At 36.6% G+C, this 22,634-nt stretch overlaps 10 protein-coding genes across 20 annotated transcripts in view; 2 read left to right on the top strand and 8 right to left on the bottom strand.

The window, feature by feature from the left end:
* Positions 1 to 1,281, bottom strand: part of LOC132200122 (matrix metalloproteinase-2-like) — a 35,495-nt gene extending 34,214 nt beyond the window's left edge. For both annotated transcript variants that reach the window (XM_059625335.1, XM_059625336.1), the window contains exon 1: positions 1,008 to 1,281. In XM_059625335.1, the coding sequence (XP_059481318.1) occupies positions 1,008 to 1,133 (126 nt within the window). In that variant the 5' untranslated portion in view covers positions 1,134 to 1,281. The remainder of the gene's footprint in view (positions 1 to 1,007) is intronic.
* LOC132200123 (poly(ADP-ribose) glycohydrolase-like) lies at positions 1,237 to 4,234 on the bottom strand. The gene is made up of 9 exons (XM_059625337.1): positions 3,991 to 4,234; positions 3,438 to 3,581; positions 3,117 to 3,331; positions 2,956 to 3,056; positions 2,752 to 2,902; positions 2,307 to 2,697; positions 2,094 to 2,244; positions 1,577 to 1,669; positions 1,237 to 1,370 (listed from the first exon to the last, which is right to left on the bottom strand). Exons 1-8 carry the CDS (start codon positions 4,036 to 4,038, stop codon positions 1,605 to 1,607), a joined length of 1,266 nt encoding a protein of 421 aa, XP_059481320.1. The 5' UTR covers positions 4,039 to 4,234; the 3' UTR covers positions 1,237 to 1,370; positions 1,577 to 1,604.
* Positions 4,235 to 4,800: 566 nt separating this feature from the next.
* Positions 4,801 to 6,901, bottom strand: LOC132199551 (uncharacterized). Of its 2 annotated transcripts, none has more exons than XM_059624361.1 (5): positions 6,762 to 6,901; positions 5,873 to 6,266; positions 5,751 to 5,810; positions 5,476 to 5,600; positions 4,801 to 5,345 (listed from the first exon to the last, which is right to left on the bottom strand). In XM_059624361.1, exons 2-5 carry the CDS (start codon positions 6,239 to 6,241, stop codon positions 5,276 to 5,278), a joined length of 624 nt encoding a protein of 207 aa, XP_059480344.1. In that variant the 5' UTR covers positions 6,242 to 6,266; positions 6,762 to 6,901; the 3' UTR covers positions 4,801 to 5,275. The 2 variants fall into 2 exon arrangements, with proteins under 2 accessions (XP_059480344.1, XP_059480345.1); XM_059624362.1 differs by having other exon boundaries at positions 6,772 to 6,899.
* A 193-nt stretch (positions 6,902 to 7,094) lies between these two features.
* Positions 7,095 to 7,961, top strand: LOC132199553 (DNA-directed RNA polymerase III subunit RPC9). The gene is made up of 5 exons (XM_059624365.1): positions 7,095 to 7,260; positions 7,328 to 7,364; positions 7,430 to 7,510; positions 7,564 to 7,716; positions 7,770 to 7,961. Exons 1-5 carry the CDS (start codon positions 7,253 to 7,255, stop codon positions 7,857 to 7,859), a joined length of 369 nt encoding a protein of 122 aa, XP_059480348.1. The 5' UTR covers positions 7,095 to 7,252; the 3' UTR covers positions 7,860 to 7,961.
* Positions 7,892 to 8,948, bottom strand: LOC132199552 (density-regulated protein homolog). Of its 2 annotated transcripts, none has more exons than XM_059624363.1 (6): positions 8,877 to 8,948; positions 8,694 to 8,812; positions 8,535 to 8,625; positions 8,304 to 8,477; positions 8,107 to 8,246; positions 7,892 to 8,050 (listed from the first exon to the last, which is right to left on the bottom strand). In XM_059624363.1, exons 2-6 carry the CDS (start codon positions 8,802 to 8,804, stop codon positions 8,006 to 8,008), a joined length of 561 nt encoding a protein of 186 aa, XP_059480346.1. In that variant the 5' UTR covers positions 8,805 to 8,812; positions 8,877 to 8,948; the 3' UTR covers positions 7,892 to 8,005. The 2 variants fall into 2 exon arrangements, with proteins under 2 accessions (XP_059480346.1, XP_059480347.1); XM_059624364.1 differs by having other exon boundaries at positions 8,694 to 8,807; positions 8,877 to 8,900.
* Positions 8,949 to 9,235: 287 nt separating this feature from the next.
* Positions 9,236 to 13,976, bottom strand: LOC132200021 (U2 snRNP-associated SURP motif-containing protein). 5 transcript variants are annotated; one of them, XM_059625179.1, is made up of 20 exons: positions 13,817 to 13,976; positions 13,580 to 13,760; positions 13,277 to 13,487; positions 13,030 to 13,225; positions 12,647 to 12,969; positions 12,430 to 12,593; positions 12,145 to 12,207; positions 11,928 to 11,971; positions 11,587 to 11,691; positions 11,410 to 11,525; positions 11,241 to 11,349; positions 11,025 to 11,187; positions 10,895 to 10,974; positions 10,642 to 10,837; positions 10,439 to 10,580; positions 10,337 to 10,387; positions 10,092 to 10,284; positions 9,771 to 10,031; positions 9,570 to 9,688; positions 9,236 to 9,513 (listed from the first exon to the last, which is right to left on the bottom strand). In XM_059625179.1, exons 2-20 carry the CDS (start codon positions 13,598 to 13,600, stop codon positions 9,380 to 9,382), a joined length of 2,691 nt encoding a protein of 896 aa, XP_059481162.1. In that variant the 5' UTR covers positions 13,601 to 13,760; positions 13,817 to 13,976; the 3' UTR covers positions 9,236 to 9,379. The 5 variants fall into 5 exon arrangements, with proteins under 5 accessions (XP_059481162.1, XP_059481163.1, XP_059481165.1 ...); XM_059625180.1 differs by having other exon boundaries at positions 9,236 to 9,510; XM_059625182.1 differs by having other exon boundaries at positions 9,878 to 10,031.
* A 30-nt stretch (positions 13,977 to 14,006) lies between these two features.
* LOC132200024 (uncharacterized) lies at positions 14,007 to 15,657 on the top strand. Its single transcript, XM_059625188.1, has 8 exons — positions 14,007 to 14,283; positions 14,451 to 14,578; positions 14,641 to 14,782; positions 14,843 to 14,954; positions 15,005 to 15,047; positions 15,098 to 15,196; positions 15,248 to 15,454; positions 15,515 to 15,657. The coding sequence occupies exons 1-8, from the start codon at positions 14,133 to 14,135 to the stop codon at positions 15,623 to 15,625; spliced, it is 993 nt and encodes a 330-aa protein (XP_059481171.1). The 5' UTR covers positions 14,007 to 14,132; the 3' UTR covers positions 15,626 to 15,657.
* A 13-nt stretch (positions 15,658 to 15,670) lies between these two features.
* On the bottom strand, positions 15,671 to 18,644 carry LOC132200023 (ubiquitin-like modifier-activating enzyme ATG7). 3 transcript variants are annotated; one of them, XM_059625187.1, is made up of 13 exons: positions 18,584 to 18,644; positions 18,236 to 18,427; positions 17,986 to 18,178; positions 17,824 to 17,937; positions 17,547 to 17,761; positions 17,277 to 17,495; positions 17,081 to 17,225; positions 16,864 to 17,022; positions 16,622 to 16,810; positions 16,390 to 16,569; positions 16,216 to 16,331; positions 16,003 to 16,162; positions 15,671 to 15,947 (listed from the first exon to the last, which is right to left on the bottom strand). In XM_059625187.1, exons 2-13 carry the CDS (start codon positions 18,421 to 18,423, stop codon positions 15,789 to 15,791), a joined length of 2,037 nt encoding a protein of 678 aa, XP_059481170.1. In that variant the 5' UTR covers positions 18,424 to 18,427; positions 18,584 to 18,644; the 3' UTR covers positions 15,671 to 15,788. The 3 variants fall into 3 exon arrangements, with proteins under 3 accessions (XP_059481170.1, XP_059481168.1, XP_059481169.1); XM_059625185.1 differs by having other exon boundaries at positions 18,487 to 18,642; XM_059625186.1 differs by having other exon boundaries at positions 18,236 to 18,445; positions 18,487 to 18,619.
* A 300-nt stretch (positions 18,645 to 18,944) lies between these two features.
* LOC132200632 (G patch domain-containing protein 11) lies at positions 18,945 to 20,189 on the bottom strand. The gene is made up of 5 exons (XM_059626250.1): positions 20,021 to 20,189; positions 19,699 to 19,916; positions 19,389 to 19,642; positions 19,196 to 19,330; positions 18,945 to 19,136 (listed from the first exon to the last, which is right to left on the bottom strand). The coding sequence occupies exons 1-5, from the start codon at positions 20,068 to 20,070 to the stop codon at positions 19,002 to 19,004; spliced, it is 792 nt and encodes a 263-aa protein (XP_059482233.1). The 5' UTR covers positions 20,071 to 20,189; the 3' UTR covers positions 18,945 to 19,001.
* Positions 20,190 to 20,654: 465 nt separating this feature from the next.
* LOC132200377 (contactin-2-like) overlaps positions 20,655 to 22,634 on the bottom strand; it is a 78,375-nt gene continuing 76,395 nt past the window's right edge. For both annotated transcript variants that reach the window (XM_059625801.1, XM_059625802.1), the window contains exon 8: positions 20,655 to 22,336. In XM_059625801.1, coding sequence (XP_059481784.1) covers positions 21,953 to 22,336 — 384 coding nt within the window. In that variant the 3' untranslated portion in view covers positions 20,655 to 21,952. The remainder of the gene's footprint in view (positions 22,337 to 22,634) is intronic.

The following is a 22,634-nucleotide window of genomic DNA, read 5'->3' as shown; positions in this document are numbered from 1 at the left end:
TAGCTCATGACTATTTTTTAATTTCATAAATTGATTTTTATTTACGCAATTTTATCTCTAGCATAGTCTGTTTTAATCGCAAGCCACTCTTTTTGCGATTCCGGACTTTCCAGAGTTAAATAGACATAGAAATGTTAAAAAAAAATCCTTCCTTTTACGGACTATAGCTCGGTATCACCTGATAAACTGAAGCTAACCAGTACTATTCCAATTAAATCGGAATATTTGCAATCTTTCCTCGCAACAAAACCTGTTCTCTGATATACCATATATCCGCGCCGCACTTCACGAATATGGAACAAAGGAGAGGAAAATCAGATTGCATATCTTCTTAAGAACAATAAAAAAGATCCAAACTAATAGTCGGAGCTTGTCAAGAATGCCTGCTGATAAAATATCAACTTCTTCTCTTGAATGCTAATTGAATTTCGCAAACATAAACTCGACCTTGCATGTTCAAATTAAACCTTCGTCGGGTTGAGTTACATGTTCTGATCAAATCACAATTATTTTACCAAGTGGATAAAATTAAAGGCTGGCGTGAGACTATTATATTAATTATATTAACTCAACTGTTTCCATTTATAGATCCACGCAGAATACGATTTTAAATTAAATCTTAACTTTAAACCTACAACATATTATGAGAAGAAAAAAATGCCAGAATATTTGGCATTTAAAAAACCGACCGCAAACTTTTTCAAATGAGTTCATTATATTTACAGGAATTAAAAAGTCACCCAATATGGGGATGGGTTTCCCGTTCCCGGCAAATCCAACTCATCAGATTAATCAGTGCGGCGGTCATTAAAACATTTTACCATGAATTTTACGCTTGTGAGCGTCGGGCGGCTACCAAACGCGCGCTCTCTGCTTTTACAGCCCTCTGGCCGAGAGTTAAAGTTCATAACGATGAACTTGGGCGATAAAAATATTCTCAGCCCCAAGACAGAGCACACCATTATATATGTCCAAATAAAACAAAAATGTATATATAATATACTCACCACACTCTCATCGATGTATGAAGGTCGAGCTACACATGCTGGCGAGACCAGGAGCACTGCAAACAGCAGCAGCCGGAAGCCGAGCCGAAAGTCACCGGCCGAAATGGACTGATTTGTGCACAGCATTTTCCCGAGTGTGAGAAAAAAATTATGCCAGAGAGGACTAATTAAGTATTGGGCATAACAGTTTGCCGGTTGGCATGAGACCGGTGTCTGTTCTCGGACGCAGCAGTCCTCCGGGTGTTGCCGCCTGACCGCCACAGTTCAGTCACATTGACTGACTGAGCGGAAGAAGCGCGCGGCCAGTGCTCTATGCCATGTGCGCCGGCACACGACGGCGCAGTGGGAAGAAGGAACCCTCTCCTGTGTGCAGCATACAATGTTTGAGTTACTACTGACACAATGCCATAAAAATAATTTTTTAATTTTAAATACAAATGAGATGCATTTCTACAGCTGTTTGAATTTTTATTAATAATTTGTGTCAAAATTTGTATACAACTACAAAAATGTTCATTTTATGGTGGAATGAACAAGTACATGGTTATCAAAATTAAATTTTATCCAACCTTTGCAGTTTCTCAGTCCTGTTTAGACTTATTTGTAACATATTTTCTTCTCCTGAGATTGGCACCAAGTAAGGAGCTGTCTGTAGGCTTCACCTGAAAACAACATAGATTTTTGTTTGTGGTTTATTATAAAATTTGTAACATGTAAATGACAGCATTTTATAAAATAAATTGGAATTTTGAATGGTTATTGTTGAATAGACGATGAATTTGGCAATTTTCACATGTTTCATGATCAAATTTTCATTTGAATTTTATTCGATGAAAAAAAAATTGGGATATAACATAAGATTATTATTATTATTTTATTTTTAAGTAATTTAACATAAGGGAAAATCTTTTAGGTATACTAAATAACAAATTAGGTCTTATATATTATGTTATGACATTTAGAACAATACAGAGCTTTAAATTGTCAGAGGAAAACTGCAACACATTAAATTGGGGTTTCATGTTATGAGAGATAAGTAAGTCACCTTAAGTACAAAATTTATAAGAATCATAATTATTTTTTTACCAACTGACTGGTTCTCATCTTCAAGTTTCTGCAAAATTTTCTCCTCCAATTTCTCAACAACATCATCATTGTAGAAGGAATAGTAAAACAGAGCTTTCTTAGCTTCAGAAGCAGCAATCATCTGAATTTTGGCCTTCAAAATAGTGTTTCCCTATAAATTATAAAAAAAAAATTGTATTTTCTTACTACACCAAATTTCGGTAAAGACTTTACCATGTAACAGCCACTGCCCCAGTTTCCAGTCGCAATGGTGCCAAGTTTGGTTCCCGAAAAACCAGCATAGGCCTTGTTCAGTTCCCTATCAACGTTTTTCTTTGCAAACTGCTCAGTCACATTGGGACATCCAGATGAAAAGTTGAGAGCGTCCATTGAGATGACAGTGTGAGGCCCTCGAATCGAGTCTTTCGACTTGGGTCCCTTGCATGTGAAGCTTTGAGCGTCGGTGCCATCAAAGTCCGCGTACTGCAGGACACCCTCGACGATGATGGCCTCATTGTCTGCCATTTCTTTGACAAAAAGCTTAGAGGCAATCAGTTCTGGACAGGTGATGAACCAGATCTCCTCCCGGAGACATAGTCCTTCCAAGACGCCTCCTCCGATGCACCTATTTAACATTTTTTCTTATGATATAATTTTTATTTTACTAGTTTTATTATACTTGTTGGCAAAGTTGACCTGGGCCATGTTGTAGGCCTGAGAGATGCTGCCTTTGGGGACAATGCTGAATGGAATGATGGGCTTTTCAGAGCCAAACCAGTCAGGTGCATTCTCGATCGTACTTTTCTTGAAAGTAACTGTTTCCTGAAAAACTTTAATAACAAATATTCATAAAAATTCATTACATTTTATTATTTCCACTTACAGGTCTGGTCAAAGTTGACAAAGATTGAGTTGAAGTAGGTGATGATGCACTTGATCATTTCCACTCTAGATCGGTCATTGCCATTACGGCAACTGTACAACCTGTTGCAACAAAAACCAAAATAATAAAATTTTCACTTTTAAATTAGCGGCGATTCTCACTCTGTAAAATTGATTTCAGATGTGTCAGGAAAGGTGCAGAGAAAAGCATTGGACAGGATGCAAGCCACCTCCATTCTCGTCAACTGCAGTTCACTTGTCTGGGTGTTGAATTTGTCCAGAAGACCACACAGAGGTCCGGAAGTGATGAACCTGGCCACATTCACCACTTGCGGGAACACTTGGGTGAAGAAGATGTGCTTCTCTGCAACGTCCAGCTGCAAAATAAAATTTCAATAATTAAATTTACGAAGAATTATGTACATCATCGACTTGATCTTTGCATCAAATGGAAAGAAAGGGTCTGAAAAACAAATTGTGTACCTGATAATCAAGAGTGTTCACCAAAACATTCATGTTCCCCAGTTTCTTGGTCTTGTGTGAAACAGTTTGCCTCTTGATGAAATTTTCGAGGTCGGCGCCTCTTTCCAACTTATCACCCCAGGCAGATGCCATGGACTGACCAATCTGTAAAAAATACATACAAAGCATTTCACAGCAAATACATAGGGTGGGTCATTTATGTAAAAAATAAAAAAATAAAATCTAAAAATATTACGAAAAATTCATTTTAAGTTTTAATTTGAAAAATATGAGGAGTGACAAAAAAAAACAACTGCGATGAGGAAAGTTTTGCAAATTTTATAACTTTCAAAAGTTTCAAAATTTGTGTGGAATACATATCATGGTGTGATTCTGTTTTGTCCAAAACATCCAACAATCTTCGCTTTTATTTCTTTCAAACAAACTCTGTTTTTAAGAAATAATCTAAATCATTATTGTTTGACTGCATGAAAGCAAAGAAAATCAAAACGATCGGAAAACAAACAAAAAATGAAGAAATTTTTATCTAAAAATCATTGTTTGAACAATTTACCTGGCTGTAATTTGTTTTCTTTGGGCTCTGGCTCTGCCGCTTGCTCATCTTGAATCGTTTCTGATTTCTTTCGTTGCCTTTATGTGTCCTAAAAATTATTTTTGGCTTTGCGAACAAGGTGGGTGAGGAAAAACCGGCAGAAATGATAAAAAAATGATGAACAGTCGCCAAAAATGTCAACAACTCAACTCTGCTCTGCAGGATCAAGAACAAGCAACAAGCGGATCTGGAACTGGATTGGAATGAGACGAATGAGTTCAATTTCAATGTGTGGATGTGGAATGATTTCTGGTTCATTCCAGTCCGCGACCCTGTTGCAACTTGCACGCGATCCTATATTTTTGTATTTTCTGAGAGTCGCACATTCAGAATGGGGAAAGGAGGGGATGGCGGGAAATAGGAGAAAAAGTTGTTAATTTTATTGTTATATTTTTTTCTTTTTACAAATAATCTTCCTTGATTCAAACTTGGCACTTGGCAAACGACAATTTGGTGCTTTTTAATGTTTTTAAATATTTCTCTTTTTTTTTCGGCAAAATAATTTTCGTGAGTTATAATTTTAGGTCACAGAATTTTTGACGGAGTAATAAAAAAACTTCAATTTTCTACAAATTCATAATTATTAATATATGATGCATTATAATAACCGGCTATCAAATTTTAAAGAAATTATGTGTTCGTTAGTCACATGGATTTGTTGTCAAATGAACAAAATTATAATCATTTCAAAATGGTACATTTCATGGGGAATTTTACCATTTTTATTTCAACAAAAACCCAAGGATATTTAAATCAAAATAAAATCGAAGATAATTTTATATTATGCATTGCAAAACATGACCACTTGTTGGCAATGATTTTATTTGGAAAGAACTAAATCTAGCAAAAATATGCACACAAAGTACAAAAAAACAACAATATTTTGGCACAATTTCTTTTCCAAAAGTGCTCACAAAAACTAAAACGTGATATTAAACATAATTAGATCTAACTTAATAAATATACGTGTAGTATACATTGCGTGTTTTTTACATTTAAAAAAAAAACACAAAGTGGCAAAATTATCTGAAAAACTGATCAGTCGATACATTTTGCCAAAAGGAATATTTTTAAAACAATTCAGACATTGTCATTTTTCCAAGGCTAACAATAAAGCAGTCTTAATTTAAATCTATCGATATATAATTGCATATGCGCTTGGCAGTTAATTCACTAACTAAAAAATTACAAGTATTACGCTGGAGAGGTCACTATTTTTCAAATAAATACGTTAAGTCCTAATCTTCTAATTAGCTGCGGGGCGGCTATTGTTGAGTCGTCTCAGTCTCACTTTGCCAACTGGAACTTTCTTTGTTCTGGAAAATAAAGATAAAATAAATACAAGGAAATTTAAATACTTTATTAATTTCTTATGAATTATTAAAATTAAACCTCTTATCTTTTTTACAATTTTGTATGACGAGAGAGGATACAAAAAATTTATACTTTGTGGTAGATTCTGATTCCGTGCTGCATCCGTTTAAAAGACCAGCTAAGTCCTCAACGTCCAAAATCTCTGAATGATAATCAGAGTCACTGCTGACCTCAGAGCTTGAAGCATCAGCATCACCCTGCAGAAAAAAATGCAATTTATTTTATTGATTTCATTTAATACGAGTTCCGTCAATTTAAATCCAAAGTCAAAATGTGAACTTTTTATGTTAAAAAAAAATTATATTATATTATTCCATGCACGTATACATAACAAAAACAGCTCTCACCTTTTCCTTTGATCCACAAGAACAACCACATTTTTTTTCTTTCTCTCCACCGTCATGAGCCTATAATAACAAAATGCAAATTTTTAATAATTTTTTTAAAGCGTTTTTTTCAGTAAATTCACCTCTCCATCAAGATTCTTCTTCTTGGTCTTGCAACAAGCTCCCTTGGTACCGCAGCAGGATTTCTTCTTCCGTTTTTTCTTGGTCTCGACTTCCTTATTATCTTCACTGCTGCTGTCACCGGTCGACTGCGACAAGTCACTGGTTGTCGATAGAGTCTCTAAATTGCTATCCTCCACTTCAGCAGACTTTGCTGCCTTCGATTCTAAAACTGCTGATGTGGTGCTGGACTTGGCTGAAGACTCTGGTGAGGAAGAACCTTTTTTGTTCTCGGAGAAAAAGTGGCTTATGACGAGGAGCAAAACTAACGCAGACAAAACAGGAACAAACATGTTGCCTATCAAGGGCAGTCCGAAGATTTGAAAGGCCATACTTCAGATCAAGTATAATTTCCTCCTGAAAAAAATTACAAAAAAAATTAAATAAAAATAAATTCATTCAAAAGAATTCAAATTAGCAGATGCAAATTTTATTTATATATCTGACTAGATATCATTTTCTCTTATTTTTTCGTTCCAAAATAAGGGATATAAGTACCAATAAGTACATATTTCGAAAAAAAAAATTAAAACAATAATTAAAAATTAAATTTCGTAATAAAGTAAAAGATTCAGGTTTTAATAAAAATTTGAATAACTGACAAAGTGACAATGCAATCAAAACTGTGACTCAATAAAATTATGAAAACAGCATAAAATGCTGAGGTGTGCTAAACGGCACGTCGCATACACCGCCCATAATATAAGTAGGCCCCTGTGGTAAAGTGCATTGACTGCGGTTCGTTTTTCAAAATAGAATAAATTGCTCAATTCCAAATCAATATGAAGAAATTTACAACCAAAGAGTGCAAATATATTGGTAATTGTCAACGAGTAGAATTTTACAACTTACTTCGATTTACAAAGCGGAAAAAGGCTGATTTTGCGACGAACTAAATGCCTTCCATGCACTTCAATGCGTTTCAGTCTTGGTCTACGTGACTTCGCGCTCATCGCCAATGTCCTCTGTAAGCGAAAGGGATGGGGAATGTTTTTTTCTTTTTTTGGCCAGCCAGAGTTGAGCTTTCTAAAGGAAGCTGTCGTAGATTGGTGGCATTGAAGGAAGGCAGCCAATCAATGCAATGTTGACTTTCAAAATCAACCAATGAGAGCAGAGTTTACAAAAATCGTCGACCAATCACAATTTAATTATTTTAATTTCACTTTCAAAACAGTTTGACCAACATAAAAACTGCGATTGCGAATCTGGTTATTCTGGTTTTCTAAAATTAATTCGTGTGTGAGGCTTTTCTGCTACTTCACCGGCCTCTTCAGAATTAATTGTAATTCAACCTTAATTTAATTAGATAGAAAACTGCATTGTTTGGGTAAATTTGATAAGCCATGGAAATGTGAGTAAAAAATAACAAAAATTCTATGTTAACATAATACATTAAAAATAAATTCATTGAATTTTAGAGTTCCAGATGAAGAAGTTTTGCTCTCAAATTTCGAGGTAATTTTTTCAATTATGTATTTAATTTCATGCTTTTCATGTATCCCTTTTAACTTCTATCTCAGGTTCTGCAGATATTAAAAGAGTCTCAGTCAACTACTGGTGTAAAAAACAGAAAGGACCCTTTGGCCACCATCAGATACGAGGTATGTAAATTTTTTTGCAATTATTTTATGTATTTAATATTTTTTATTTTCAGACGTTAGAATACTTCAAAAGAAGTCCGTGTTATGTGCAAAACGAAGAGTGCATCAAGAGTCTTGTGACTGCGCTTAAACCATACAAATTGACCAAGAGAGAATTTCTTTCGATCCTCAACAGCCGACCCACTGCCCCCGCTGACCTAGCTCCAGTGAGTTTAGTTTCTATGTAATGTTATCTGGGTAATTAAAATTTAAATTCTAGCTTTTGAATGAGTCGGAGGACCACATCACTGATGAGAATATGACTGAAATAGTTCAACTGATAGCTGAAATCCTTCCCGCACCAAAATAATTTATATAATATATAAATTGATATTATCATCCTTGCCAATATTGAACATATTTATTTCCACTGAAAATCAGAATAAATATAAAAATGAAAGTTTTTTAATTGCAGCTCTCTTCGATTTTAATTCAATCCAATTGAACCATCGCCATTTATCTCTTTTGATCTCCGAGATCGTCTATGAAATCCTCATCGATCTTAAACATTAAACAGTTGACATTAATTTTAAATTTGAAAAAAAGGGATTTTTTACCTCTGGCCATTTTTCTGGGATAATATCAAATAGTTCATCTTTGACGTCACCCTGAATCACAATCTCATCAACTCCCGTCACAGACGAGCCACAGGAAAACTTTTGTGCAAAGAATTTGGATGCGACCTTAAGATCTATGTCTGCAATTTGACATGGATTTTAATTTAAACAGTTATAAAGATTTAATAAAAATTTACCGAATGTGCTCAGTCCAGAAACAACAGTCACAGACTTCTTTTTTCCTCTCGGGGCCCTCGAAAGGCACACTTTCTTGGGCACCTCTTCCTTTTTCTTTGACTTCAAAACGCCTTTGCCTCCTCTCTTTTGTCTTTTCTTTTCGTCTTCTCCTCCCTCGTCATCTTTAGCCTCACCTGTAATACAAACACACATTTACTTTTTAAATTAACATAAAAAATTTATAATCAAACCTTGAAGCTGCAGCACTCGCTCGAACTCATTCGGCATGTTCTTCTCAAGCCACTGTTTACACTTTTCATAGTCTGGGTAATACTCGCAGTACTAGGGAAAAAGATTTGAGATTGTTAGCAAAAATTAAAATTGAATCTTTCTGTCAATAAAAGGCACACCTCTAAGGGTAAACTGCAGTTGCCGCAATACAAAACTTTCAGAGGGTACTGGACGCCTGGGACGGGCCTTCCGGCCTGCGGCTGAGGGACTTCAGCTTCTGAGCCGCTCATTTTCTATACTGAATAAAATTTGATCAGCGTTGAGTTAAATTATTGAGCATAATTTGCTCCTATAATACACACATGCGAGACGATCTAGCTGGCTTGTTTCACGGGTTTTTTTACAGCTGGCTGGCGTTTGTTTATATATTGTTGTGCTGGCTACCCTGATTGAGACATAATTTAACCCGAAAGGCCGCCAATTTGCTTTTTTAAGACATAAAAAATGAATTGACAAATTTTTCAAGAGTGAAAATTTTTTTAAATTGTGTTAAATTTTGCTTCTCACACTTCTCTTAATTTTTGAAAAAGGCCATAACAAATAAGTCATATTATCTGCACTAAATTAACAGTAAATCTTTAAAGAATGATCACATTTTTTTTTTAATAACCTAGTTAAATATTTGGTTGAGATAAAAAATAAAATATTGAAAACAATGCAGTTATATTAAAGGAGCAATCAGATGTATTTTATTCCTGCCATTTTAAAATACAAAACATGGTATCAAACAGAAATTCATTTCCTGTTTGGCGACCCCATGATTTTTAATGCTTATGTTTGTGTTTGTGCCTTTTGGGGGGTGGCGTCACCGATCCTCTGCCTTTTCTGTATGGCGGGGATCGAGATGAAGATCGTCTAGAAGATCTCCGAGGGCTCCGACTTCTAGACCGATGATTTCTGCGGGCGGCTGGAGAGTTACTTCGAGATCGACGTTTCCTGCTGGAAATTAATTTTGCTCGTACTAAAAGTGTTTTTAAAGGTAAATTTGTACAAACCTGCTGCTGTAATGGTAGTAGTTGTCATCAGGCGACACACTGTCTCGACGTCGACGTCGCGATGAGCTATCTCTTCGTTCCTCATTGGTTTTTTCTCTTTCCCTTTCACCACGCTCGGCCTAGAAATTTAAGATTGTATAAAAATTTATTCATAAAAAGCCTAAAATACAAAAGAAAAAGACAGGTTTACAACAGACTTGCCTCCAAATGACTGGAGTTGAAGAAATTTTAAATTTAATACCACGCTTTTCTTTATCACCAACAGACTGCTTACGGTCCTTAACCTGAAAAATAGGTTGATTACGTACCTTCCGCAGAAGTTTTTTCCTGTAGTGCTCCACTTGTTGCAAGATACTGCAGTTTGATTTAATAGAACGATCTCCACTCTCTAACTGGTCTTGGTACGTCATTACTTTTAATTCTATCTCCCGAAGTTTGGCTCGTCTTTCTTCAGTCATTTCTCTGATAATAAACAAAGACTTCATATAATAATACAAAAATTTTTAATACAATTAAACACACCTGTTTTCATATTCTCCTTCTAAATCGTCGTTGACCACACCATCGTCTGAATCGTTATCATCATCAGCACTTCGAGTATTTGAGTGCTCAAGAGACTCCCACTTGAGTGTTGTCATTGCTTGGGCCTCGACTTGTTCAGGGTCGACGGTTTCCCATTTTGATGGGACAAATCCAGCTGATTTGGAATTCATACCTTTATAAATAATAACTAAATAATTTCATTTTCCCCCTCAATAATATCATACCAAAGTGTCTTGTGTAATCCTCCATTGGCACTCCATCAATGTCATCATCCACTGATAAACATAACTAATTAAATTTAAAACGGTAATATAACGGCGACTTACAAGGAACTCCGTCCAAATCATCCTCCTCCATAAGCCTCTCTCTGGCTGCCTTTAGGGCCGAGCCATCCAAAGGTATTCCGTCCAAGTCTTCGCTTCCATCGTCATTTTCCGGAGATCCTTCATCGGGAGGCTCGTCTTCAATCTATAACATGGTAGGATTTATCAGATTGATATTAAAACTTGTGATGTATACTCATTCTTACATTGAGAAGTTTTGAGAGTCCCAGAAAGTTGTTCTGCAGTCTGATGAGGTAGTCACGAGGATAAATTGTCCAATCCTCCCAGGCCCGGAAGACCTGCATTACTCTCATTTTAAACGCTTCCGCTTTCAGACGACTCTCGATGCTTTTGTATGCATCACTAAAACTGATGAAAATCTGTGGCAGTTTTGACTCAAATCTAAGGACACGTTAAGTTAAATAGATGAACATCAATTTTTATGAATGCTTTCAATACCCTCTTCTATAGTAAGATGCGTTTGTAATTTTCACTCCACAATTATGCAGAATATCAGAAATGAGGTGCAGTCGAGCAATCTAGTAAATAAAAAATAATTTGAGAAATTTTGATCAATCTAAATTAATACTTTTTTATGTAGCGCTGTTGTGCTAACATTCAGAGACTCTGCAATGCACTCGCACACTTCTTCAGCTGCCTCCGAGTGCTCCATGCAAAAAACCATCACTTCACCAATTTTAGATTTTTGCGGAGTCAGATTTCTGAGCATGGTTTCAAATCGATCCCTTTGGCTATAAAATAAATGGCTTAAAACATTGGAACGTTTTATTTCAATTAAGCTTACGCAGCAGATAATTCGCCCTTCTTTGGCTCGGACGGGTCTGGCTCAACAAGTTCCTCCGGCATGCCCTGAGTGAACGGATTCATAGGAGGTGGTCTCCAAACCGATCCATCTACCAAAATTTAAAAAAAAAAAATCAGAACCATTATGAAAATCAAGCTATAATCTGTACCTTTGAAAATGCGAAAGTCGTCTGTTCTCCACTTATTCTGCGCTTCCCCTTGCAGAATGGAATACAGTTTGAATCTGTAGTAGGTGTGCGCAGGGCTCTGATTCTCAAATAAAAACCTAGATTGATTTGCGTTTAGCCCAAGAATAGCTAATTATTACAAAGGGCATTGGCCCTTACCTGAACATCGGGTTATTAATCTCCCTGTTCATTATCATTGCTTCAAACAAGGGACCTTCCCGAACCACAAACTCCACCATTCGATGAATGAGACACAGCAAATTCCTGGGGAAACAAGACAACTAAGCTTCCACCCTTGGCACCAAGTGCCTCTCTCAATAATAAATCACATAATTGTCAAGTGGCAATTAATTAAATCGGGGCTTCCAATCATTCACGAAATGGGCATAAATTATGAGAGTGACTCAAAATATGTGTGAACGAGACAAAAATAAAAACGATAGTCATCATCAATGGCAATATATGCAAGTCGCGTCGGCAGCCAGACTACTATACAGTACCTCTCCGTGGGAATAACCACTTTCACAACAGCCCTGGACAATATCTGCGACAAATCAGCAATAACAACATCAGAGGGTGTATTCAGGTAAAAAACGACTTTGAGATAGTAAAAAATGAGATAAAATGAAAAGACAAAAGAAAATAGAATGCCCTACAACTTATTTTGAGATAAAACTTAACCTAAAAGTAATGACGGGGTTGCCGCCATTGTATTACCTTGTCGAACTCATCCTTGTTCGGATCATCACCTTCAGGGTAAGGGGTGCCAATCGGCGGTATCTACAATTATTTAGCAAGCTCTGGTTAATACATTTTCAAGTTAAACATGATAAAAAATGAAGAATTCAGAAAAATTGTCAGAAATTTTAAACAAGATAAATATTTTTTTTTGCAAAGAAGTTTCTTAAAGATATTTTAAAAGCTTCTTTGTGTTTTTTTAACTAGCAAGCAGTTATTCCCAAATATTATTTTTTGCTTGATAATAATTAGAGCATGATGCACCTTGTCTCTGTCTTGGTGACTAGGCTGGGCATTGAAGGGAAGACCTGATGGAGGGGGCGGCATGGTCAATTTTTCCAGACTGGGTGGAATGTAGATTGGATACGAAGGAATCGGCACAGACTTTCCCCAGCCAAGCTTCATCTCGTAGTCCATGATCATTTTGCCTGCATGAATACAGATCAAAAATCAAGTACAACTTGCAGACTGAGCAATTTACCTCCCAAGTTTTTGAGGGCTCTCTCGCCATCCTTTCTGTTCATGTAGGCGACAAACCCGCAATTTCTACCCCGCGCCTTCTCCTCGTCTGATCGAGGCCACATTATTTTAATGCTCGCTAAAGGACCATATTTTCCGAAGATTTCCATCAGCTGCTGCTCACTTATTTTAGGATTTAAATTGCCGAGGTACAAATTTGTCGTATTGGGATCAGTCTCTCCTTTTGCCATGGCTAGAGATGCAGACGATTCTTCACTGTACTTGCTCGGGTGGCCGGTTATGACTTGTTTGTACTTGTGTCTTTCCTCCCGCTCTTCTTGAATCCTAAAATTTGTTTCGAATTAGAGCTTCTTGCAAGAGTATGGAAAAATAAAATTGTTTTACATTTTTAGTTCCTCCTTGAAAAGCTCTAGGTTGCTCTTCTTTTTCTCTTTTTCTTTCTTTTTGCCGGGCTTATCTGGTTTGTAGTCATGTCGACTGGAAGAGCTACTACCACCGCTGCTGTGGTGATGCTTTTCTGGATGTTCAGAGAGTCTCGAAGTTGGCTTGTACAATTTTCCTCGCTCTCGAGTGTCTTCCTCTGCATAAATTTATTAGAAAAACTTCTCATTAATGATATTTTAGCTCTTACGTCTTCGTCCTGCGTCATAAGTTCCAGCTTTGACCCACACTTTGCTGGATTTTGCAGGGGCTTCTTGGAAAGTCTCGACAAATTCTTGAAAGACTTGGGCTGCAGCCTCCTGCTGTTCTCGCTTCTTCAGCTCCTCCTGCTCCTTCTTGGACAGCGTTCGCTTGCCCATGTTTCCAATCGAGAACGCTTTCAGCTTGTTTTCCGAGATTTTCTATAACAAAAGAAAAACGTTTTTTTTTACTTTGGTACATAATTCTAAAACGTGTAAAATTGCGACAAATTTTACAAAATTAAATATTATACCTTGGCAAAATTATGCGCCATGCTTGAGACGAGGGGGACTGTCGAATAAAATGCAAAGTCCCAAGCACGAACAGTTAAAATAGCAAAACAATGGGTCACATCCTTTCCGAGCGCGTCGTCAAGAGCCCCTGAGACGGGAACGCACACCAACGAAGTCTCTCAATTTGGAAGCAACCAAATTCTGAAAAATAAGACAATCAGAACAAATCTGAGCTAAAATTTAGTTTGCCTATTTACTTTGCACTGCAGAGAAGGGCGAGAAACAAAAGGGAAAGCCAATATACACTGAAAACGAAACTAAAAACACGCCGCAAATTGATTTCCACCTCGAACCTCGATTCGAGTCGGCCAAGTTGTGATTTGCAAACGATTGTGCTGCGCTCTTTTGAGAAAGTCAGGGAACTTCGCGAATTACCGGCGGCCCGGCTGACACGCCCCTTTTTTGGCGACTCACGTGGAGTCACAACAAAAGTTAAAATCTGAATTTTTGTTGTATATATTTTTTTTTACTTAAACTCAAAATCTGACTAAATTTTCTGCAAAGTTTTTAATCATGGATGATAGGAGCAGAACTGACAACGTTGAGTTTAACGATGTGCAACTCAAATTCATCGAAATTATGCGCCACGATCTTCGCACTGTCGAGGAACGAAATAATTTTCTCCTCTGGATTGCAGATTTTAATGTCAATTCGTGTAAATCAGGTAATATTTAAAAGAGCAATCATGTTGTTTATAATTCGTTCTAATTATTTACGCGTCTATCAATTTTCATCTTCATAATAATACCTTCAAAAAATATATTAAAAAAAATTTTGATAATTTATATTTTTCATGTTTTTCATTTCAAAATTTTTATTTTTTATTTTTAGGACAAACGGACATTCGCAAACCGGAAATAGACAGCAGGCTTGATGAAATTGTCAAGGATATAAGAAAAAGGGTGCCGGAATTTTCAACTTTTCCTTCGGAAAAAATCGTAGTTCCAACAACTGGAGATGTAATTTTATTTAATTATATTTTTCTTGAATACAATGATTCAATTTTTTGATCATCTTTAAGAATAGTGACTGCCAACCAGAAACCACTGTGCACGTTGACGGTTTTCTGTACAAGGATGCTGACATTGATGTGCTTGCGGAGGAGGGAGAGTTGCAAAGAGATTACTGTCTCGATTGCGGGAGCAGAAACGTTGCACCTCTGAGTAATATTTAAAATTAAATTTATTGCGTACTTATGAGATTTTTTTTTAAATTATTAACAGCTTTTATTTCTCATTCGATGTCTCGAGAAAAGCTTGATTTTGTTTTCAATGTGATGCTTCCTCCGAATTTTGTCAAAAAGATTGTTGGCTCAGAAAACTCTTTATGCCCTTGGTAATTATCATTTTCTTTCCAACTTAAGTGTTTCATAATATTTCCTATAGTTTGCTTGATGTGGGGTCTCGACACGGCGGAACTTTGTACTCGGTATGTTTCTAATTAATCAAAATGCACAACTTTTATATTTTTATATCAAGGCCTACCTCCATAGTGATATCGAGAAGATAGTCGGTGTGGAAATGAACAAAGATTTCTGTAGTTTACAACGAGAAATTTGCAAGAAACATAGAATGCAGGTATAATAAAAATATTTTGTAATATCTTTGATCATGCTGTAAAATTATTAGGACCGCGTAACAATTGTTGAGGATGACATTTCAAATCAAAAGGAAAAGGTGAAGGAGGCCAAACTTATTTTCCTCAACAATCCGTTTGAGTTTTTCCTCAGCATTGACGAACAGAAGCAAATATGGTTGTTTTTGAAAGAAAATATAACTGCTGGAACAACTTTAATTTGCGTTCCAGATTTGGAGACCACATTTGACAAATTAGAGGTATTTTTTTTTAATGTATTGCATTTTGAGATATAGTATTTTATTCTCACGGTATTACAGATGAAAAGCGAGCTTCATTCCTGGGTTAAAAAGCTGGAGCCGCATAATTCACTTGCGGCATGTGGAGCTGATGAGGATTTTGCAGATTTGCACATGTATCGAGTTTTGTGAAATAAGTTAATAAAAATCTTATTTTTTCTTTAAAAAAAGGCAAAATTATTCAACAAAAATAAAATTATATTCAAAAGCTGTTCACAATTTGAGCGAGGAAAAGCTTAAATTAACATTAAATAATATCATGGCTGAGAAAAAGCACCTCAAAGCATTCTGCTAGTTAATCCATTTCTCCCTCGGAATCCGTGAGAGCCCAAATCTCGGCTTCGTCTGATCTTTTCTGAAGTTCGGAGAGTCCAGTGAGGTCCTCCAAAAAGCCGGGAGAGTTGAACACTTGTAAGAGGAACTCGAAGCCTTTCTCTTTGTATTCGCTCAGAATCTATTAATTAGTTTGAAAAACAATTTACTGAATAGTTTCAATAAATATATTTTACCAAAGGAGAGCAGGCAGCACACTGGGGAAAAGCTCGAGTAGCAGGCAGAATGATCTGAAACTGAGCTAAATAACCTCTTATAGAATGGGGTAACAATCCGAGTGGGCTTCCAGACTCCATAGCGGATTGCTCTGGATCACAACTGGCAGGAGCAGCACCCCTAAAAATTACACCGTTCAATAATTTGAATAATTCATTAATCACAAGTCTTACTTAAGGGGATGCTGCAATACTGAAACCAAAAGCTCGACAGCTAGAGCGGCAGCAATTTGAGACACACCGGGGCGAACAACTGTGCATTGCTGATCCAGAGAGCGTTGAGACAAACTCTGCAAAAGTTAAAAAAATACTAAATAAAAATCAAAAGCAACTTTTAATGAGCCTTACATTTCTTGGAGCAACAACATCATTGCAAAAATAGCAACCAAGTAGGTGGCCAGGAATGCTTTTCTCCTTGGAAGGTGAAGAAGTTGAAGACGAAGCCTCCGGTACCTCAGAATTTTCAGGGAGAACTCCATGTCTCATGACCAGGAATGAATCAAAGCCCAGCGCGGCATTAATGACCAACTGAAATTCAATTGAATCAACTTATGAATAAATATATTGAATTTAATTGTACTTTATTGTGGTATTTAGAAAGCATGGTAGGCAGCCAGCGGCTTTCCCTGCTGTCAGTGAGGAGGAAAATAGCATCATGGTTTGCAATCAATTCGTCTACACGCTGAACATCCTTTTCAACTTCATCTTGTTGAGATTCGGTGATGGAATGGCCTGGCATTGGAATGCTGAGTTGAACCCCTTCCGCATCCTGGATTTTAAAATCTTTGGTAAAAGCAAAAAGGACAAAGGTTTGGAGTTTACCATGCCAGGAAAGATTTCAAAGAGAGCCTCAGCTGCAGCCTTTGCTTTCGGAACTCCCGCACCCACGCAGTGTCGGTGAAGGAATAAAGTCTGACGCACTGGGTTCGAGTAACTCACTCTGCCAGAATCAAGGAATGTAATTTTGCGAACACCCCATCCCTTTAAAATGAGAAATTTCCTGAAATCATGGACAGTTCTTTAAATCCATAACACAAACCATTAGAACTCTAGCGACGGCACATCCCAAAGTTCCAGCGCCAAGCAGCAAGCACCGGCTGTTCTTGATTAGATCCAGGTCGATTTGAGGCAAAAGTCTCCATTTCATTAACTTGAGGTTCAAATCAACAGCACATTCTGCCAATCTGTAAACCCAAATTAGAATATTCTTCCCTTTTTTAAATATTCTTCCAAACTTTTTAGGATCCATAGAACTGCTTAAATTTGCAAGACGAGGGCCCAATTTAGCTCTTTCATTCCTTTCCCAGCCGACCCACTGAGTTTCGACCTCTTCTGCGTCACTTTTGATTTGCACCTCCAAAATAACACTGTTGTTTGAATTTGTCTTTGCTTCAGCTCGAGAGAGTCGGAGACAGAGAACATCAATTTTTACTCCATCCCGCAGCAATTCAGGCCTAAGATTTTTAATTTTTATATTGTGAAACTTGCATTATTTGATAGGTTACCATTTGAGAGCTGCAACTTTCAAAAGCGTCCTCAAAGGCCACCCTGGACAGTCTGCCAGATTGCTGGGGTCAACAAAACCTAAGAAAACCTTGCAGCCTGAAGATTTGAGATCTCCGTATGCTTCGAATGGCACAACCTCTAGAGAGTCATCGTTGTTCACTTTCACAGTAAAATGTTGACCACTCGTTTGTGCTAAGTAGTTCAAGCGAGCAATCTGGAATGTTTAATTATAAATTTTAGTTTTACTAGAATTTTTAAAATTCTAAATGCAAAAACCTGCTCTCCTGAGAAAACATCAGTAATTGGTGTTAGATCTTTTGTTATTTGTGCTGTCGGGCCTTTTGGTGCAATGAAAGCAAACCAGTAGTAGAAGTGGTACTTTTTCAAATCCTACAAGAAAAAAATTAATTTTTAAGTTTTTACTTTAAGGAAACTCACAGCAAAAGATATGAGCACAAATTTGCTGAGGGCAACGTTTGGCTCACTGTCGTTACTCCAGTTTGCTTCCACCGCTTGTCCGTGCTTTTTAATTATTTCCATTTTGTCACACTCCTTGAACGACTCGATGGTGTTGAAATTAATTAGCACCCCCTGCATGGCATGCTTCTGTGGCGGATTCGATTCAGGGTTCCTACAAATTTAAATGTGAAATCAACAAATTATATAACTCCAGTAAAAATAATTATACGAATTGAATGCTGTGACGTCAACACAAAATGAGCCATCAGAGTCGAGACTGCTGAAGGAGCCCCAAATGTTTCTTTCCTTCTCCTCAAGTCGGTCTTCATCAAGTTTGATTTGGTTCAGCTTGTGCCAGAAACTCGGATCGACAAGTGATGAAAACGTCGAGAATTGCAACATTTTATTCTCCGTCATGGTTCTGAAAAGAGATTTGAACCTGATAATAAAAATGAAGCAAAGGAATTAAAATTTTGGCACCTGAATGTCAAAATGAAATTTTCTCGTTTAAGCTGAAGAAACTAAAAATACTTTATTCCTGCTTTTAAGAGCAACAAAGTAATTAATTTTCACTTGCCTTAGTCTGGCAAGCGAGGAAGCAAGTTCGCTGCTTGAGCTTGAAGTTGTTTGCAAAATTACCAGCTGGGCGGCTGATCAGTGTCGACCAATGAGAGCAATTCTTGGCCTTATAAAGGGGCGCGGCACATCCAATGAAAATAATCTAAATTTTAAGAAAATACTTGAGTAGTTTAGACCTTGAGTTTAGATTTACTTTGGAGTTCTAGTTTAAATTTGGTGTCATTATTAATATCGATTGAAATGTAAATGATTAATTTGCACTTAAAAATTCATCACATATTACGGTAGAAAAATAATACAATTTTTTTGCAAACTGCAATGATTTGTATGAGAAGTTCAAATAATACGTTAAATTAATTATTTTTAATTATTCCAGTTTAATTAATAACAATTAAAAAAACACTTCGATTTCAATTTTAATGGTCATTCCTAGTGCTTCCTGGGCACTCTTGTGCGAGATCATCCTCATCTTCGTACTGCGTGCCACACCAAATGCAATACAAATACGTTCGCCTTAGATAAATGGTTAAAATTTCCAGTTGATCTTCAGGCTATTGAAGAAATTGAAATGACAATCAAATAAAAGAACTTCTATTAATGAAAATATTACCTCAAGCTGCTCTTCTTCCTCCTCCACCACTTCCTCCTTCTTTTCCTCTGCTTCATCCTCTTCAGTTTCTTCTTCCACTTTCGGCTCTTCCTTCTTTTCTCTCCAAAACCACGGATAGGGTGGACTCTCGATATTCTATCAGAAAAATAGTACATTAAATCTAATCAAACTGTTATAGAATGAAAATAGTTACGTTTTTTGTGTCTAAATTTTCACAAGTAATTTGACTAAGTTTGAGATCTCTGACAGTGGCTTTTGACGAAAATTTGGAGCTCAATTGGCTTCTGTAGTCGGACAGCTTTTCAAGTCTGTTGGCCCTAATTTTCATTTTGCGCACTTCCACTTCCTGCAGGGCCGCTTCTCGGCCAAGTCCTTGACGATCTGTCTTCAAGACAACCCGAACCGGCTCAATCCGTCCACTCGAACTATCCTTTCCGATCGAGCTTCCTATAAATATATATTTTTTTCAGCAAATATTCTAAATAAATATTTGTTTAAAATACCTGGTTTGTATCCCATCTTTTGCAGCATTGCAAATCCCTTGTTTTCCAGACCGATTGGCTTTTCAAGACCCTCCTCTCGTCGCTCAGCTTCCAGTCGTCCTCGTTTTGGATTGTTCATTTGATTCTCATAATTTTTATCAGCTCTTCTCTTCTCGATAATGTGACTCCTTTGAACCGAGTGCTTGTGAACAAGGCCTGGTCGCACGTCATTTTTGGCACTGCAAAGTGAATCATATTAAAAAATTTGAATATTATCAAGTTTAAACAAACATTGAAGTTTTTCATTACATTATACATATTTTGACTAAAAATCCGTACTTACCATGCATTCAAGATAGCGTCAGACATGTAGTCATCATCTTCGTCTGACATTTTCGAATAAAGTTTCGTCTGCGGAGCCTGAATCAAGGTTTAAAATGACAAGAAATTGAATTTTTTTTTTCTGTGTGTTTCTCCAATTTGTTTTGTTTTGTAAATTTGTAGCTCCAGACACGCCCTTCTTTGGCTTCTGGGCATGCGTGAAATCGGTCAGAATTTTATATGGCGCCAAGATGATCGTTTTTATGGGTTTCGGTATAATTGAGTATAAAAAATGATAAATAATTAATATTATGAATCACACGATTATTAAACCTCGCTATAGCTAAGTGCTTAATTTAAGTTTAATTAAATGAACTAAATTAAATAATTTAATTAAAAATTATTATTGTTAAATTTATAACAATTTTATTTTATTTCAGGCAATATCTAAAGCTTCAAACGTATTATAAAGAATAATAATTATAATAATTTTTTAAGAAAACCTACAAACACAAATTAAGAGAATGCAGCCACGAACGCTTAAATATTTTTAATTTAGAAGCATTTTAATTTGAAGGAAAATTTTTGAATAAAATAATTCTTGGTTTATAACAGAGTATACACAATAATTACTTATTAATTTTATTTTGATGATATACACATTCCTAAATTGTGCACAAAAGATCTCTCCTCGAACTTAAGAACATTTTTATCATAAGCAAAGAAATAATTAATACTTCATTTTCATAATTCCTGATGGGAAAAGAGAATAATAAATAAAGCTTTAAGTTATTTGAAGACTAATTATTATACACACTAATTGTTTCAGTATACATTTTTTAAAGTTAGTTTGTGCTCGAGAGATATAATAGTCACATCACATTCACATAATCTTTATTTCCAACCGAAAAAAAACTATACAAATAACACTTGTTGGATTTTGAGTATGAAACGGGTGCGGCCGCCGTATGTATGCAAATCTTTTATTTGGCTTTGCAGCTTTATAGCAGCGCGGCTGCGGTAGCGGCGGCCAGGGAAAAAGAGACCAAGCGAGAGAGAGAAAGAGGAAAGGATTTATGAAAGTTAAACACTGGCTTGGCAGATAGCAGCCTCACATAAAGTATAAAGTGCAACCACATGAAATAAGAGCTCTCTGCTGCTACACATTTTTCTTTTATCCGTCCACAAACACACACATAGACAAATGAGTTTTTCTTTATTATACAACAAGCAACAACTAATAGTAATTACACATTTTATTTTGTTCAAAGAGCTATTTTCTCTCATAATGTTTTAATTTTAAGCCAGTTTAATTTTTTTTGCAAGAAATTTTTAATTTTTATTAATTAACTGCCTCTGGCTTGCAAAGGGTTGATTAGAGGAAAAGCCCAATGAAATAAAAAATTTGTCCAGAACGCAAAAAATTTTATGCAAAACTCAACAATCAGAACAATTTTGTTTGTTGACAAGCATTCTGATTAGGTACAACAATCAAAGTACGTTTCATCGCGGGAACCAAATCTTTGGTGTCATTGTTTCTATGCGCGAACTTTGATATATCAAACATTTAATAAAATTTTTATGAAAAAATTACATTAATAACAAAAATTTAATATTAGACCAGATTTATTTTAAAGATTTGAAAGTACATAATATGTAATTTTACATTTATAAAATTTTAAATGCTGGATCTTTTCCTCCTAAAGCAGTTTATTTATGAAAAACTTGCCCCAATTCTCCTCATCAATCTCCAGCCTTTGCATACCTTAATTTTTCTAACTAATGCACCATAAAACTGGACGAAACTGCTTTAATCTTCTCGCTTATGTTTTTGTCATTCCGGCCAAAATTTACAAGTAATATCACATTTAGAAAGTCAGCAATCTTAACAATTAGGCCAGTAACAAACGGAGCGCTGCAGTACAAAATTTTGATTCGGCTCGCTGCTTGACCTCTAGACCGTGTTGGCCGCACAAACCGCCACTAGCACCAAAAGGGTCGTCCCTGCCAGGGTCGTGTGTCCGGCGGCGGCGGCTGCGAACACCTCCTCCAGCAAAGAGCCCTCGGTGTTGCCCTCGTCGAGGCTCCTCGGCTCGTCCTGGATGTTTTCGTCGACGCTGGGCGGCGGTTTGGGCACGACGACCACCGTTTTTGAGTGGCTGTTTGCCCACGAGCGCTTTGTGCTGTAAAAACTGGCGCCGCGAGTCACGTTCAGCTGCACCATCCCTTCGGCCATGCCGCGGGGGCTGCGCACCACAAACAGGTACTCGCCAGCGTGCTCCAGGTACACGCCCGGGATGGTCAGCGCGGCTCGCCGGCAGTGTGCCGAATCTCCCTCCTGAAATTTGAATAATATGAACATTATTGTTTAAAATTATTTATATTTTTTTATTTTCGCTATTTAATCAAATAATTTGTGCTCCTGAATCCAAAAAATTTGATTTCAAATGCTCATTTTCAATCAATTTGTTCAAAATTTAATGCTGTGCACTATTCAAAATCTTTTTCAGATTCATTATTTTTCATGGACGCTTTGAAAAATACAATTATTTTAAGTTTCATTTCATCTTCCGACGAGAAAAGAGCTCATGAAGAGCAACCCGCAACCAAAACTAGTAGAGCAGGATTTTCTGTAT

This window comes from Neocloeon triangulifer, unplaced genomic scaffold, assembly GCF_031216515.1.
Source record: "Neocloeon triangulifer isolate White Clay Creek 2 clone unplaced genomic scaffold, ASM3121651v1 ptg000014l, whole genome shotgun sequence".
Lineage (NCBI taxonomy): Eukaryota > Metazoa > Arthropoda > Insecta > Ephemeroptera > Baetidae > Neocloeon > Neocloeon triangulifer.
This window is presented reverse-complemented; position numbering and strand designations above follow the sequence as displayed.